The 16,850-nt window shown below is 41.0% G+C and overlaps 1 protein-coding gene across 1 annotated transcript in view; it reads right to left on the bottom strand.

Annotated features, from left to right (window-relative positions):
• GALNT9 (polypeptide N-acetylgalactosaminyltransferase 9) overlaps nucleotides 1-16,850 on the bottom strand; it is a gene marked incomplete at both ends in the record, with an annotated part of 126,299 nt that overhangs the window by 9,302 nt on the left and 100,147 nt on the right. Inside the window, 2 exons of the mRNA XM_082293783.1 lie at nucleotides 935-1,072; nucleotides 4,476-4,661. Coding sequence (XP_082149909.1) covers nucleotides 935-1,072; nucleotides 4,476-4,661 — 324 coding nt within the window. The remainder of the gene's footprint in view (nucleotides 1-934; nucleotides 1,073-4,475; nucleotides 4,662-16,850) is intronic.

Here is a 16,850-nt window from a genome sequence, read left to right on the forward strand (position 1 = left end):
TCTCCTTGAAACTCACAAAAATCCAGGCGTCTTTTCCTCCAGGAAAACAACCAGAAGAGAAAGTATTTAATAACAAGCTCGGTGTCATTTAGGATGAAGCCTAAAGTACAACTGAAAGGGACCTAGGCTGGTTTATACCAGCTAAATCGCTTGCATGGCTCTATTTTATTTAAACTGTTAAAGAAATAGATATTTGCATCACTGAACTTCCTGTTTGACTCAAGAACCTTCTATGTGACAGCTCAAGAGGAACAAACTTTGTTTTAGAGCCCAGCTTGCTCAGGGTCTGGTATAATTGACACAACATTGGCACTTCTGCCAATGTTCTTCATTGTTAACGACGTCCTCCGAGCTGACAGATACCAACAGCTCCTCTTGAATTTGCTCAATGTCTTTTCTCAGTTCCTGATGGGGATAGTTGTATTAGGATGCAAAGTGATATTATGCAATAGAACTTGCACTTTGTATCAGTGTCTCAAGTGCCTGACTGATTTTTATATGAAGTCAATCAAGTGGCAGAGAAAGGAACAGTGTCCATTTAGTTGTCTTGTGGGAAAATATCCTGCCTTTGGATTTAATTGCCGTTCATGTACACAATTGTTTTAGCTCTGCTGACCACTGATGTTTTTTCATGATGACTGTGGCGTCTTATTTGGGAAAATGATTGCCTCAAACTTATGTCTCAGTATTTTAAAATGAGAGCCTAGGAGGTTGCATGTCATCGTCATTGTGGACGACTTCACCAGCTGCACTCCAACGAAAGGAACGGAGCTTCCAAAGCCACACTCCTTGGTGCTGACTAAAAGGAGGGGAGGGCATTTTTGTTGTCGCTGCTGTGCTGATTTGTAATTGCTCTGCACATCCTGACACCCAGCACTGAAAGGAGAGGACTGCTCGAATGCAGCCACGATGTGTTCCCAAAGACATACTCTACCTCTCCGTAAGTGACTGTGTTGTTATAAACCCTCATCTCAGGGTACACGTTCTCCAAGTACCACTTAAAGCTCCGGCACTGCAGTCGCTGTCGCAGAGCAATTCTTTCAGAAACGTCTCCAAAGTCAACTCCGGGGTTCTGCAAAGCAGAAAGCCAATAAAGAAATCTCACTGCACTGCTTTTATGGTTGCTATCTTTACTGAAATCAAACTGGAGTTCATTTTGTATACCAAGCTGTATTTCCCTCTTTTCCTTCTTTTGTTGTAAGTAGCAGCTCATCAAACAGCTGCTGTTGAGTGCAGACAATAAATATTAATGAAAGCCAGTGGAAAAAGAACCATAAAGAACAAGCAAAAACCAAAAATAAATCAAAATAATAAGAATAAAGTAAGAATGTTGTTACTTACAGGAGTTCTAAGTATTTGCAATCAGTCCTGAAGCCTTTACTTTCAGATTCATTTAGAATTAGGCAGTAATTCTGATCGAAAATACAGCAGCTTGGTCATGTTTTACTCTAGTAAGAGATTTGGGTATTCAGTAATGTAAATGACGTCATAACAGACCTGCTAAAACTTCAAAGTAAAGCTGCTCAGAAAGTCATTAAGTTCCACTAAGCATTCATATAGACCAGCATTCAGTTTTCACTAGAACTGGAGCTCATTTGCAGACTTGAGCCATAGAATGCAGTTAAACTCAAAACCTTTATAATTCTACTTCAGAATTTAATTTATGATTAAATACAAATCCCATGAAAGTCACCGGCTGGAAGATTCAAGTTAATATGACCAAAGTCAGCCATTTAAAACTGGTGGGTCCTGACTTAGAGTCTGTTGATTTAAAGTGTTGTAAATCATCACAGTTCAACATTAAGACAGTAAGAGTTACCTCATCCAAACCCTTTTCCGACACTATTAATAAAATGGAGTGAAACTGGGGAGTTTTGTGTGAGATCTCGCCGAAGTGCCTTGTGCTTTTCCTCCAGAAGAATATCTGTACATTTTACAGATTGTTTCTAATGCAGGGTTACAAGGCAGCAGCAAATCTTAGCTCAGGGTTTATTAAGATCCCCAACAGATGCCTGCTTTTCAGGAGAGAACACAAGTGTAATACTGAACAGGTTTTCCTATTTGCCACATAAAGAGTTTGCTGTGCTCACTGCTGCTTGCTGATGCACGTTCTGTCAGGAGCCCTCAGTGCAGCATCCATTCAAATGAATGTTAATTTACGTAGTACTTGAGGCTGCATGGAAGGAGAGCAATCCTCCGAGGCACTCAGTGCAATAAATCATTCAATGTAAGATTCCTTTATCACTAAAATTGTTGAGGAATAAATCATAAGTGGGGATGTACCAAGTATTTGGTTAACTAAAATAAAGCTACGCTGACCTGCTGCTGAAGGTTATAGGAACACGATCTTGCAGGTGTGCCCAAGACCATCTGCTAATCCAGATACACATTATGCACATGTTCTCAGTAACCTGTGATTTGTACAAAAGATGGGAGTTATAAAACAATTAATTTGGATTGGTTTTGTGGTATGGGAAAATGCATGTATTTTACTTGCCTCTTTTCTTCCCTGTTTAAAATGAGGCAATACACTGCCCTTTTTGCAGAGCACAAGAGCAGCAAATTGAGCAGCTATGAAAACGCTGTGCTCACCCTTTGTGCCAGCTGCAGTCACCATGGGCAGGTTACAGTTTGATGGTGTAAGAATGAGGTGTCCACAGGATTTACTTTGTGGACACATTCTTTTTAACCAGCTAGCAAGGTTTCTAGTTCCCTAGCAGAAGGTTTTTGTGATGGCTTATTCCAGTACAGTACTTCTGCCATCTGTATCCAATACTACAGTGAATAGTATAATGAACACTAACTTCAGCTTCCTTTTCCTGAGAGCTAATAGGCTTTTTTTTATGATGCACATTTTATCAATCAATCAATTTATTTTATGGAAAGAAAATTTTAATGTTCAGTACTTCTGCTGATTTTATGTCTTTTATTGTAGATGTGCCTGGGTTTTTTTTAAAGCTCTGCTGTATAGCTCAGCACAGAAAACTGCATCAATAAGTAAGCTCAGATTAAAGGGAATCATGTTTTGGTGTAAATGCTTATTTAAATATCATCTTTTCTCAGAATTCATTTGCAGATGTCATCAAGCAAGCAAATTTACAGAGGTTAACTTTTCATCTCCTAATTGAAAATTGACCATTTTAGCAAGTGTTTTTTATGTGTGCAGACAGGGCCAAAATGCCCCTGGAATCTTTAATGGACACTGCTCTGTCTTCCTCCTACTGTCACAGAAATCTTGTGTGGAAAAAGTTATGCAGTATTGCCTTTTGTTAAGGCAAAATAATTCTCTGCAATTACCTCTTGTGCCAAAAGAAGTCACCAAAAACACATCTCAGAGACCTTGCACAGAGTGTCCAACAGTGAACAGCAGTGAGTGAATCTAGAGCTCTGAGAATATCTGACATATTCAGACATCGCATGGACAAGGAGGACACATTATTCCTCTAGGTATGTGTATTTCAAAAACTGTAAGAGGAAAGAACAAAAATGGGGTTTCACATATTAATTGTGTACCACAGTATGAGTAGATGTTTAGGACAGACTAAATCTAATAAAGTCTTTGACAAGACTCCCATGACTTTGATGAACTCTAGGTCATAACTGAATATTCCCAAAGACACTGCTGGGTTTGTGTATCTTCCTGTTCTGACAGGAACATTCCTGTTTCTATTTGCTTCAATCAGCTCTGGGCAAACCCCTGCTATAAGGGTTAACTAAACCACCATTACCTACAGATCAGTGTATACTACCCCTCACATGAATAACTTGGGTGCAAACACAGCTAGGGAACACAGCAACAGCCAGCTTCCACGTGGCTGGGGTATAACATATAGCTCTTCTCTGCAAGAATTATGCTCAGTGCAGATGTAGCATGTGATATGCTTACAGAACAAAGCGATAAACCAAACCTAGAGTTTATCTAATATTTATATTACATGGATTCCTAGAGGCCCCCACATGCCATCTACAATTCGTATGTGCGGTGAGAAGCAGAACGTGCCCACACTGCACCTCTCAGCCTGTGGACAATAAAGCTATTTAATGTGTGATTCTTTTATTGCATACTTTGTTTTTTATGCTGGTGAGGTCTATTGAGTCTCACGATGAATGATGATATTTATTTATGGACATTTCTGCCGTCCCCACCGTTGTAGCATACGAACACCTCAGAGTTTAAGGGCGCCCCAAATTAACGACTTCTTGGGGAGCACATAAACCTGAGACATTTTGCTCCGGTTAAATTATAAATCTGTGTCACTGCATACAACCATGTGGACTGAGTGCACAACTAAACTTAGACTGAGGGAGCAAGTTCACATGGCAGAACTCTCCCTACTGAGCATGCACCAAAGCACTTTCCCTGAGCTTAGCCCACTTTGCGCTGCTGTAGTACCACCCTTCACCTCAAAGAGCTAATTAGGAACAGCCATCCGTGTTTCTGCCCGTGTTCAGGACAGAGTGTGACCTGTACTTACAGCCATGGGGATGTTCCAGGCCATGTAAACGTGTGACTTGAAGTCATCCATCCATACCTCGGCGGCGCGCAGGGCGTTGCGCTTTGCATAGTAGTCGATGTCGTTGTTGTAGGGCTTCTTGGTGCGCTCGATGTGCGCCACGCGGGAGCAGGGCAGCACCTCCATGCTCCCCCCGCACTGCCACACCTGGGGGAGGCACAGAAAACAACCACATGGCCTTTAGCTCCCCTTTTGAGGCAATACAAGTGCTTCTTTTCAGATGCTGTGTGTAGAGTGTTTGCGGTTTGGAGGTGAGGGCTATTGAACAGTTCAAAAGGATAGCCCAATTTACCTCTCTCTGTGCATTGCAGATGAGTCGGAGGGGAATGCAGATGGCTGCATTAGGTACATAAGTGTAGAAGCCATAAAGAGACAAGTCCTTCACCATAATATCCCTGTTCTTGGGACCACTAGGCAGAGAACAAATTGTGAGGGGCTAACCTCTGCCCTGGATGCTGTTTTAACCCAGTGTTTGTTACTGAAACTTCAACAGAAATCAGCTGTATCATCTGTCTGTGTTTGCCACATGAACAGGGTACCAGAAAGGGCTCTAAGGTCGCCCCAGAGCCTTCTCTTCTCCAGACTAAACACCCCCAACTCTCTCAGACTGTCTCCACAGGAGAGGTGCTCCAGACCTTTCATCATCGTATCTCTCTACCCCTGAGCTGATGAAGAGGGATAAAAGGGGCTGAGTGGAGACTGTATCAGCCAGCCTGCCCAGATACCACTGTACCCACACTGTGCAATTTTCTCCCTGTTGGCTATTTACTGTCTGAACTCCACGGCAGGGGACAATGAGGACTTGTCTCTTTGCATCAGTGACATCTGGAGTGACGCAGAGTGAGTGAGGCTTATGGATTCAGCTCCCTCAGGTCTGCACCGAGTAGCAGAGTCTAGCTGAAGTAAATAAAAGATATTAAAATAGAAACAATAATTCAGTACTTTTCAAGGTTGCCTTTTACTTAGAATAAAAGTACATTTCCATAGAAGATGCATTCCAGAACCATACTGGGGCAGTTCTCCACCTAACCTGCCTTCCCAAGGATAAAGATGAAGTGCTTGGGAAGTGGCAAGTAAGATCTCTGCTCTGGCTTTTTTTTTTTTTTTTTTTTTTTTTTTTTAAATACTTTGTTAGGTAGTATTTACTTGCTGCTTTCCAAACAGTTCTGTAGTAAATCACTGGCCACTGGAATTTACATTTGATAAATGGAATACACTGCAAAACATGCTCATAAATTTGGACTGACAGGTGCTGAGGGTTTCCAGTGCAAAGGGGAACTGCTACCAAAAAAAAAGAGAAAAAAGAAAGGAATTAATTGATTTTCACGATCAGAAGGAGAAATAAGCAGTACACTTTAGTATACTGCTGTTTGCCCAACCCAGCTTGGAAGTCAGCTATTTCATGCACAGCACATTTTTCTTTCTATTGATATGCCTAATGACCTTGTAACTCTTATTTATATATTTTGGTACCAAGGGCAAGTACATTATCTGAGTGACAGATTTATTTCCTTCGAATACCAGTGCTCACAAAAACCTGAAAAGGAAAAGGTATTAAACTGCAACATTAAAGAAAACAGTTTAGCTCATCTGTAAATTCAACACAAACAGTTATTTATCAGTTATAAATTCCCCACAGATGAAATCCACAGGGAACACAGACACCTGGCTTTGAAGGAAACACAACAAAAAAAGGCAGCAGCAGCCTCAGGCCAGATAACTCACACCCTGTCGGATCCTGGTGCTCAGCTCTCAGCGTGGGTCTGGCTGTGGTGTGATTGCCCCATCCCTAATCCCTTGGACTGCTTTCCACCGACATTCAGTCACTTCTTACCCTTCCCCTCAGCCCCATTTTGTTCTTTAAAGAGGCAACATCTGCTGAAGACATGGAAGGAAGGAAGGGAACAGCCAGGAAATACTCAAGGAAACTTTTCTTCTTTACAAGATGTCAGAATTTACCCCAGACAACTTTTTTTTTTCTGGGAATACGTAACTTTTACCACCAGCAGGGGATGTTTCCCTGGATAAGGATGGGATTTCCAACCCCAGAGAAAGAGAACTGGATGCAGAGCACAGGGGGCAAGGAGTCAGATGGTTGTGGATCACCAGGTGTACATCATCGTGCCACTATCTCTCCACATCCCAGACAAATGTCACAGCTGCTCAGCTGTGGGTCATTTCTTTCCAGGCCAAACAAGGTCTCCTGTTTTACTTCATGAAGATTAGTTGCTGTTCAGTGGAGCATAGACATGACTCAGTATCCCCACACGCTTTCAGCACATGGCTAAGAACAAAGTGAAGATCTTCTCTCCTTCCCTTCCAATAATTACTTAAACTTTCACTAAATAGAAGAGTTTCTGTAGTATAATCAAATATGTGCATCCAAAACTGGGCAAGATCCCAGCAGTTAAGAGCCGTCATGTGAGATTTGGATGAGTACTCAAGACTTGGGCTTGAAGAAGGAGGATGGGAGGTTCAGCAGCACCTTCTCCTCTCTGGACACAGAGTTGAAAGGCATGTTGTGATGCAGAAAACCATTGCCTGTCTGCTTCTAACAAAGGGTGAAAGAATGAGGAAGGTTTTCTTGTATGAGTCAGGTAAGAGAGAGGTGAGTCAGTGGCTGATCCTGAAACTGGTTGATTCCCCTCCTCTTTTCATTCTCAAAACTGTACTTAATGACCCATTTTAACAGTAGCAGACAACACATTTCTTTCCACATCAAACTATGAAATTATGCCAGGAAAATAATTACATGCCTCTGTAAAGCACTTATCAAGCAGGATCCTTAAAGTACCTTACTGGGGGAAGCAAACTATTTCTAACTGTGAGCATAAAATGTTGCCCAAGGCCCTCCAAAGCGACACATTTCAGGCAATCAAAGAAAACTGACTTCCATATCTATGCCTTGTCTTCTGGGATAACAACACATTTCCAGCCCAAGTTATTCCTCTCAAATGGAGCTTCCAACATTAAATGTGTGTCTCAAGGTTCATTTACTGAGAAGGTGGAAGTGTTCAGTCTCTGAGCTGCTCCCCACAAGGGTGCACATCACTGAAAATCCCACTTTGCCTTCTTTTTCCCCATGGAGAGACAAATCTCTTAGAGCAAAAATTTTTTTTGGCTTCACAGCATGCACTCCTAAATGTACTGTGAGGAAACAGCCCAGGCTCCATGGAAGGCCAGGAGCAGCAGCAAAGCCAAGTGTGTGCTCCTTGACTTGGTGCAGCTGAGCAGCCCAGGGACTCAGCTTTGCCTCTCTGAGCATCACACTGTGCAACGTTTTAAGACATGATCAAGTAATTCCAAGAGACACTCAATTTATTTGCTAATTGTAGCTAATTTCTAATTTCAGCACTGCTCTTTAGGCTGCTATAAACAAAATTGATAGCAATTTAAATGTTACCATAGCCGTGTTACCTTAGCATTTTTACTGCTAATTATCTCAATCAACTTTTCTATAAACAGACATATTAAGTATTGAGAAGAAGAAGTACCCACATCAGGACTAAATTACAAACTGAGTGATAATGTTTGTGGCTTGCACTATAATGATTTACTGACACTAATTATTAGCTATTCCTATGCACCTGAGGTGTGGCTGTCCTACAGGCAAGTGTTTATTTATGCAGCAGCCAGCTGGACATCACATTCTATGCATCAGAGAAAATCTGAGGTGAGGCCGTGTCTTGTCTGCCATGGCCTCAACTGGGCATCAGCAAAGCTCCCTGAAGGCAACTTGGGTACATTATTTAGAAAGGCTAATAAGGTGCCAAGCTTTAATTCTTGCCAAACACTAACAAGTTTTCCGAGGAAACGCATTTTCCCACATGTACTTTCTGCTGAAGGTTGAAACTACCATCTTTATCAGGATTTAAAAAAAATTAAAGTTAAAAGGAGTTAAACAAGCCTGGCCACCACTTAGTAGGAAGTAGAGCTAGCCAGGCTGCTGGGCTAATCCATTCCTAAATACATATAGAGAGAATATTGCTGATGTGGTCTCCTGCTCTGCAGGTGAGACCTGTTTCCAACAGCATCATGGCCTGCAGAGCAAATGTCAGAGCTCAAAAATATCCTGGGATTTAATATTTGCCATTTTTAGTATTTTTAGTATTATTCCTGGGATTTAATATTTGCCATTGGCAAGAGAGTGGCTGCAGCTCCCAAGAGGCTCTTGCTGATTATAGAGAGGGCTCTTCCCTCTCCATGGACTTGGTGCTCTGTAAATTGAATATCACATTATTTTGTACACTGAAGTGACTGCACAGGGTTATTTAATTTGGTGCAGATGATCTCACTAAAAGCAAAATCAATAGGTAAAAATAAAAATGGCACCACAGTGTGAAGGAAAAGCTGGGAAGACAGTTTTAACTTTGAAAACTTAGACTGGAAGTAAAGATTGTGATCCTTAAGAACTTTGTACCTTGCTGTGAATTTTTCAGTTTAAACACCCTGGTGTTCAGTGAGAGAGAAAAAGAAAAGCCTCAGATTCTCTGTTACAACTATTTTTTCCATCAAACACACCTTTGATTTAAGCAGCTGGAGAGATGAGGTATCCCAGAACATGTAATAGTGGAAAGGACACTTCAGTGTGTGTGGGATTTGCTTCCAAATAACCACCCTTTGCTAACACTTTCATACCCTTTTCACAGACACACCAGTTCCATCCATTCCTCTCAACATCACAAGTTTATAGATGACAAATCAACTCCAGTGGAGAGTGACCCAGGCATTTGCAACATGTTGGTCTCCATCTCTTTTAAAACCTGCTGACTTTTCTGGTAAAGCTGGGGTTAGTCCAGCTTCTCTACTGATATAGAACACCAAGCAATTAATGAAATTTTCAGTACCCTGAGGCTTTGAGCCCATTTTTCATAGTTAGCAATCTCTCTGGAGGCATCACTGCACAACATGCTTGGGTGCTGTAGCAGCTTTGTGCTTTATCTCCTTCCAAGAACTTGTGGATATTTCAGTGGGCCTTTCCTGAGAGGAATAATCACAGTCTGCATCTTCCAGCAGTAAGAAAATGGAAGGAACCAGCTTCAGAACACACATGTGGCAGCAGGGCCCCTCATTTCTGATACAGCCAGCAGAGGATGTCACCTGGCACTTGTGCCACAGCCCTGCCAGCAGCAGCACTTCAGACGTGGATGTTCAGCACATCCTGAAACAAAACCCTTGTGCTGGAACAGGGCTCTGAGGTTTTATGGAGCAGTTTTGTACTCCACCTGAGCAGCACTCCACAGAAGTAGCCTTTCAGATTTCAAACTTTCTTTTCCGAGTGAAGACAGCAGAAGAGATGGAGGAGTTTTTAAAGCAGCTCAGATATCCCTGTTTCATGATATTCCAGCGTGGGAATTCTTAAAAGTCAGGGATCTCAGGTTTTCTTCGATTTTCAAGGCAAAGACTACCAGAAATGGATGTCTTCTAGACTGCCTACACACCCCTACAGCAGGATTGGAAAAGATTTTTCTATGATGAAAGAATCTCCACATGTTTCAGAAATTTTGTTGACCTAAATTTCAAGAATAACATCAATTTTAAATGTTTTCATCGGTTGAAACACAAGCTCTTTGTTACCTCCACCTGTGTTTCCCACAAAGGTTTTTCTGAAACTGAGTAACTGATGATTTTCAGAATAGCTGCTTGGTGTTAAAAGCTTTTTTAATGTAAGATTATATATATATATTTAAATCTGAAAGGTCAGTTTAAACTGAAAACACAAAACTTTGTTGCAAAAATAGAACAACACAATCTTCTGACAACATTAAAAACAGGTATTTGTTCCCATTTAGAAATTTTGCCAAAGTGCAGTGTTCAAAAGAAATATTTTTTGTTTAATTTATCAGCTGGATCTGACAGAGGGATCAAATTATGGTTCCTTGAGGTGACAAGTCTTATTTCTGACAGAAGTTGTGATACCTGAAGGGCAGGAAGACATGTAGTAAATTCTCAACAGCAGGCACCACTGAGCCCTCTTCAGCCCCCTGAACACCACAGTGTAAAATAAAATCCATGTGTACTGCAGGTACAGGAAAATTCCCACTCTGGTGAAGTCAAACAGGAAGGTAATTCTTAATTCTTAAAGACCTGCACAGGAAGAGGATGCTGTAGTTTCAGTTTCTCTCTCCACTCAGCCACGAACCAAGGTCTGAATCAGAAGCGATTCTTCAAAGTATATTTGAAAGATGACAACAAAATCCTTTCCCATCTGAAACATGGGAGCTCTGTACTTATCCTCCAGCCCTTAAGGGATGTGCCAACTCTTCTAGTGCCCACACCAGAAACAAAAAATTAACATGAATATAGCACACTTAGTGTTCTTGCATCTCTGATATTGACAATTTACGTAGTTCACTGAAAGCTGATTTTCCAAAGTAATTTATAGCCTGACATTTTCTTGTTGTGTAATGGAGTTTTATGGATATTTTCTCTTCCACATATTCTCAGAGCTGCCTAGATAGTCATATTTAATCAGCTGTGCTAGATGAAGTGCTCTCTCTGTTTTTCACTTCACATAGGAAGCTGTTAGAGACTGGGGAGCTGTCATAATCAAACACATCATATGGAAAAATTAATCACATGGTCTCGTTTTGTTCATCAACTGCATTTTTATCATCTTCTTTAAAGGCAGCCATAATTATGGTTTAAATAAGTCTCAACTGTCATTTCTCAAAATAGCCTGTGCTGTTTAATGGTGCACTTATAGAGCAAAAATCTTTCCACGCTGGGACAAACAAGCTTACATCAGAGAGACTTTTAGCTGCCAAAAAGAGACTGGAAAAAAGGAAGAAATCACATCTCAAGATCCACAGATCTTTGTTTTGTCAGAGGTTTCAGGATAAACTTCTGACCTGTGCCTTCAAATTTCAGGACCCAAAAGGGTCCTTGGTCGACTGATCCTGACATTGACTTAGTGACAATCCTTCCTTTTTGCTCTCAACTCCTGCTCAAAGCAGTCTGCAGATAATCTGCTCACAGCAGATGTAGAGGGAGTGTGGCAAATTATTAGCTCAAATATGAAAGCTAATTCTGTTGTTAGGAGTCTTCTTCTCCTAAGTGTGTCAATACCATCCCTTACTCTTGCGGCCCTGGAAGGCTGGCAACACAAAGCAATGTTTTTGGACTGATGATTTTGGAGGGTTGAATTTCACCTGGGGCTCTCCTCGTGTTTTTTTCCTGGCTCAAGCAGCAATAACTTAATTTGAAGAGAGAAGCAGAGATAGGGAGGATAGAGTAGATGTAGCCATACAAGTAGTCAGGATATGTTTGGCTCTAGTATTATGGCTTTATGATTACTATTTTTATCAATATTTCAATTGTCCCAGTGAGGAATACTTGGAAGCTTGCTGCTTTTCCTAGAACTATTACAATAGAGTTCAAAGGTGTGCTGCAAGATCCTTCTGCAGAGTAATTTAATGTGAATTTCACAGCAGACTCAAAATAATACCTTTTCTTTATAGAAAAGTAAACCAACTTTTACATAGGTACTTGATTAGCCTTCAAAATTTGTTAGAATTTAGCTTTTTTTTTTCTAATACTTTGTTAGTTTGACCTTTTAGCTTTGATCCCTTGGGGTATTCTGGTATTTACAGAAGAATTGCTTTCAGAAAAAAAAAAAAAAATGCAGCAGAACAATAACATTCTTGCAATGAAACACTCAACACATGCATGTTTTATATTTGTCTGGTGGCTCTTCACTGCCAAATTTAGAGGCTGTCCTTCACAGGTTTCTTAGAGGTTACGCAGAACCTCAAGCCAGTTAAGATCTCAGATGTAACACCAGGAGAAGATAAAACCCTTCTGTTAACCCTTTTCCAGAAGGAAATAGATAAGCGTGACGAAATTGAAACACGTTCTAGAGAAACTCACCCTCAGCAGCTGCTATCTTGCTGCAAAGATAAACTTTGTGTGTAAAGAAGCGGGGTTGATAAATTAATAGACTGGCTGCTATGCAAGGGAGGAGATAGGATTTAAATTGATATTAAAAATGCCCCATATGCTTTAACCACTAATCCGATCTCCATAAACCCATATTTTGCACAACATTTACAAAGGGTAATGCACCTTTGAAAAAAAGCATGTCTGGGGAAGAAGCTGATGATTTGATGTAGGAAGCAGATCTCCCTTCTGCAAGGAAAATTCCAGACTCTCTGAAATGTCTTGCTGATAGGAGATGGAAATTGCAAAAACCCTTCAGAGCAAGAAGAGCAGCCTGCCCCTGCACAGGCAGGATGCCCTTTGCCACACTGCTGGGCTTTACACACAGACTTCAAATGGCAAAGAATAAAATATCCCCAACTCCAAAAGGTGGTGGTGGTTCAGGAATTCTTCAGGGGAGTTCAGTCAGTGCAGGGATGCTGGGCAAGTCCCCCCTACTCCAGCCTCCCTGGCATCACTGCTCAGGGAGGTCAGCAGGGTCTGATGGGTGAGGAAGCAGTGAGGAATGGGAGAAGGAAACAGGACAGCCTAAGTGCAAGGCTTTAATTTTCAAAGGTTTGCTTTTCTTAGCAAATTAATGAATGTTGGCATCTCAAAATGCTCCAAGAGATGTTAACAGCTCCAATCATGTAAATGACAGGCACAGGAAAGAGACTGGCTTGAGGCAAACCCTCAAACTTCATGGATTAGAGATAATAACTTTATTTTTCTCTGAATTCTCCTCAAGTCTGAAAGAGGCTGCAGATTTCTTCTGGTCTAATAGCATGTATGTTGTGTTTTGCAAGCACAAATAACTTTTCCTCTCTAAAGTAAATGAAATTTGGTATCTCGAATGTAGTTTGCTAATTGTCCCAGGCAGATGCTTCTCATAACATATTCTTTAAGAATGGATTTGATGAGAATAATTTTCTGCTTTCTTACAAATTTACTCAACTTTTTCCCAAACCAACAGAATCACTGTCAGTCATTTCTGTAAATATGACAGCACAGATACTGTTTGTACTGTAACTGTTAAAATTCAACAAATTGGCCTTGGAAAAATACAATCTGTATGGGATATATTGAACAGCATTAAAGACCAGCCTGTTATTCCTGTTCCTCACATCTCTTTCATGTGATTGCTTTAGGTTGTTTCTGCTCCCTTATCCCAATGGACCATAGAGAAAATCTCCCTCTAAATTCAAAGCCCAGCAAGGGATAAAGTTTTATGTACACTAAGCTTACATGAGCAAATCTGCAGCTGAGCTCCTGCAACATTTAAGTTCTTAGGAAAATACCCCTTTTGCCAGACAGTGCTTTATTAATCTGCACCAAACCACCAGGCAATGCTGCCTGGTCAGCTCAGCAGCTGCTTCTGGAACACAGTCCAGCCCACAGAAAATGCTTAAAAGAGGCTCAAGATTAGATCAGCTGAGCACAGCAGCCATCTCCAAACCACATTTAATCTCTGTCAGATGCCGGGGCAGATCAGCGAGGATACCTTAGGTCAGAGCAGGGATGCCTTCCTTGACATACAGGGGTTCACATGACCACAGAAATCTCTTGAAGAGCACAACACTAACCCTCCAACAGCTTCTCCCTTCAATTGTTACCTAAGCTAAGCCAGAGTGGAAGTAAAAAGTAAAAGTTGTTAAACTTTTTTTGTCCCCTCAAAGTGAGTTCTCAGCTTTCTCGTGCAATACCAGTAGTTCACACTTTCAGCCTTTTGCTAATGAAATAATACTTACTGTGTGCTCAGCCTTCAGTAAGAAGGCTGAAAAATGATAAAATGCTTCCTGACATTTTAGCTGAGACCACAGGGAGGAAGAATAAAGAGCAGGATTTATTGATGCTTCAATTAGAATAAAGTCATTCTTGAATAAGAAAATATTGAAACAGACTGACTAATGAAGTGATCACAAAGGGTCTTTTCAAAGGACCCTAAGTGGAGTCATCCTCATTTGTTTTCTCTTTCCACAGCAGACCCTTAAATGATCTTTGCATATTGTCTACACTAAATCCTGCAAGGTTGCTATTTCATTTTAAAGAAAAAAGCTTTTAGGCTGCAAGGGATTCATTCAGTGAGAGCTATTATGCTTATTGTGGTTGTGCTGCAGAGCCAAGGGATTTACTATATGCTCATTAGATCCTGCTTTGTTCCAAAACAATCTTTTACGATGCAAATTTCAGCATGCTGATCTACTTAGAATAACATTTCCAAAAAAAAAAAAAAAAAAAAAAAAAAAAAAAAAAAAAAAAAATTCTATTAAAGTAAAAGCTTCTTCCAAGGCAGGAACACTACAAACTCAGATCAATTACTAATATTTTAGCCCATGAAAACATCTGGTGTGTCAGCTTAAATTCAGCTTTGAACATGGTCACAAGAAGTCCCAAGAACTCGGTGTTAGGGGCACACAGCAGGACCATGGGCGGTCACACAGAGCTTAGAGGCCACGTTACGAAGCCATCACAGATGAAGCACGTTTGTCACTTGGCTTCTTGGTGGCTGAAGCACAAAAAGTTTGATTTGTTCAAGCCTTGGCACCTGAGGCATCCAGGCAGCAGAGAAGCCTCACCAGTAGAGATGCTCACCAGGACCTCTATGGAAGACACACAAGATGAGAGGTGTGAGTTCTCCACAGCCCTGCTCCATAACAGTCTCCAGGGCAGCGCTGACAGAAAAAAAAAAAGGGAAATAAAGCAAGGCATAAAATGGGAAAAATGGCAGAAGTGAGCTGGATGTTTGGCATTCAGCGTGCTGTGGCTGTTTCCATCTCTTGTTACTGCTCTTTAAACTCTCACCTGGCAGCTGTGACCTGCAGACAGACTGAGGATGAGGAGGGGCACTCCTGTTTTTCAAAGCATTAATTCCATCTTGGTCCTCCTCTGTGACCTTCCCGAGGGAGCGGTTGTACGAACGCAGAACGATGAATATTATCATCCAGGAGATCTACCTGATAGCTCTTCCTTAATAGTTCTATAAATCTTGCCATGTCTTAGTGCTTTAAGTGTACAGCAGAGGTAATCCTGCTGTAAGGAATAGTGTGAACTCATCCCTCATATGCACAGAGCCCAGCCAGTCTAGTGACACCACAGTAAAGCATTCTCTCCTGTGCCCTGAACAGCAAAACTCAAATTGGAGCTAGAATTTACACTGAAAACTGAAACATAGATTTAAAAGAAACAAAGATTTTAGTTATAGGCTAGCTGTGTTGAAATTAGTTAGAATGGGAAGGAATTCGGGCCCAGCTAGAGTTAATTAAAATTGTTCAGAGAGCTGGACCTGAAACAGTTTTCAAGATGTTAGTAATTGATTATGGAATAATTGATGATCTGTCATTTGCATGTTTGTTTAGCTGTGCTTAGAACGAGGAACAGAAATATTGATCAGTTGGTGTAGGGAACAAGGACAATTACCAATTTCCTCCTCTGTGAGAACCTATTCAAAAGTCACACAAGAGGAAGTTTGGAGGTCACTAAAGTAATTAGGATTGTTAAAGTTCAGAGAGGCAAAAAAGGTCAAAATGAGGGAGAGGAGCTTACTTCATCTGTTTGGGACCACTGACCCAATTCAAGACCAGTGACTCCATTCAGGACACACACTATGCATGCTGAATGACATTTAAGCTCATTTCCATACGAAGCGGAGAATGGGAGGTGTTGATGTTATGAATATGCATTTGTATTTTAGGTATTCATAATTTTTGAAAATAAAAAGCTTTGTGTTTGCTTGGATCAGGGCCCTGCATCTTAGGGAGCTACCCCATGCAGTGCCTGGCACCAAATAAACATGCACTTTCTAACTCTAAACTGTTAGAGAGTCTTTGTCAGTCTCAGTTGGATATCGATACTAGATCGATAGTCATATTTTAGTAAATCAAAACTGATCTCTAGGAGATAATTAATAAAATATCTGAGGTGAGCAATAAGAAAAAGATCAGTTTGTCAGCAGAAGTGTTAACAAATCATTACAGTAATTCCAGTATTAACAAATCACTACAGTAATTCCAGGCAGCCCTTCCCATACTCCCATTCTAAAGCAGCAAACGAAACCTGCAACTTGCACTTAAAAACCTCACAAATCATCACCTGCTTATAATGGACAAGTTCAGCTGGAGTGCCTGCTCACTAAAATGCCACAGGATTGCTGAATTCAGCTGATGTCCTGGTTTACACAGTAAGTGCCAAATCCTTGATAAACATAAGATGTGTGTGAGAATGGCTTTCCCTGGGAATGCTTATTTACTTGGGATGGCAAACCTGTGATTAATATTCTCCTCCCAGAGCTATGGGAAGGCACCAAAGGACGGGCAATGCCCATAAACGACTGGAATAGGATATTTGAAACATGTCTGAGGCTTGAAAAATGCCTCTGCCTACACTGCACTCTCACCCAGGCACCGCCAGCCTTGGCAGCTA

This window comes from Coloeus monedula (assembly GCF_965178545.1).
Source record: "Coloeus monedula genome assembly, chromosome: 18".
Taxonomy (NCBI): domain Eukaryota; kingdom Metazoa; phylum Chordata; class Aves; order Passeriformes; family Corvidae; genus Coloeus; species Coloeus monedula.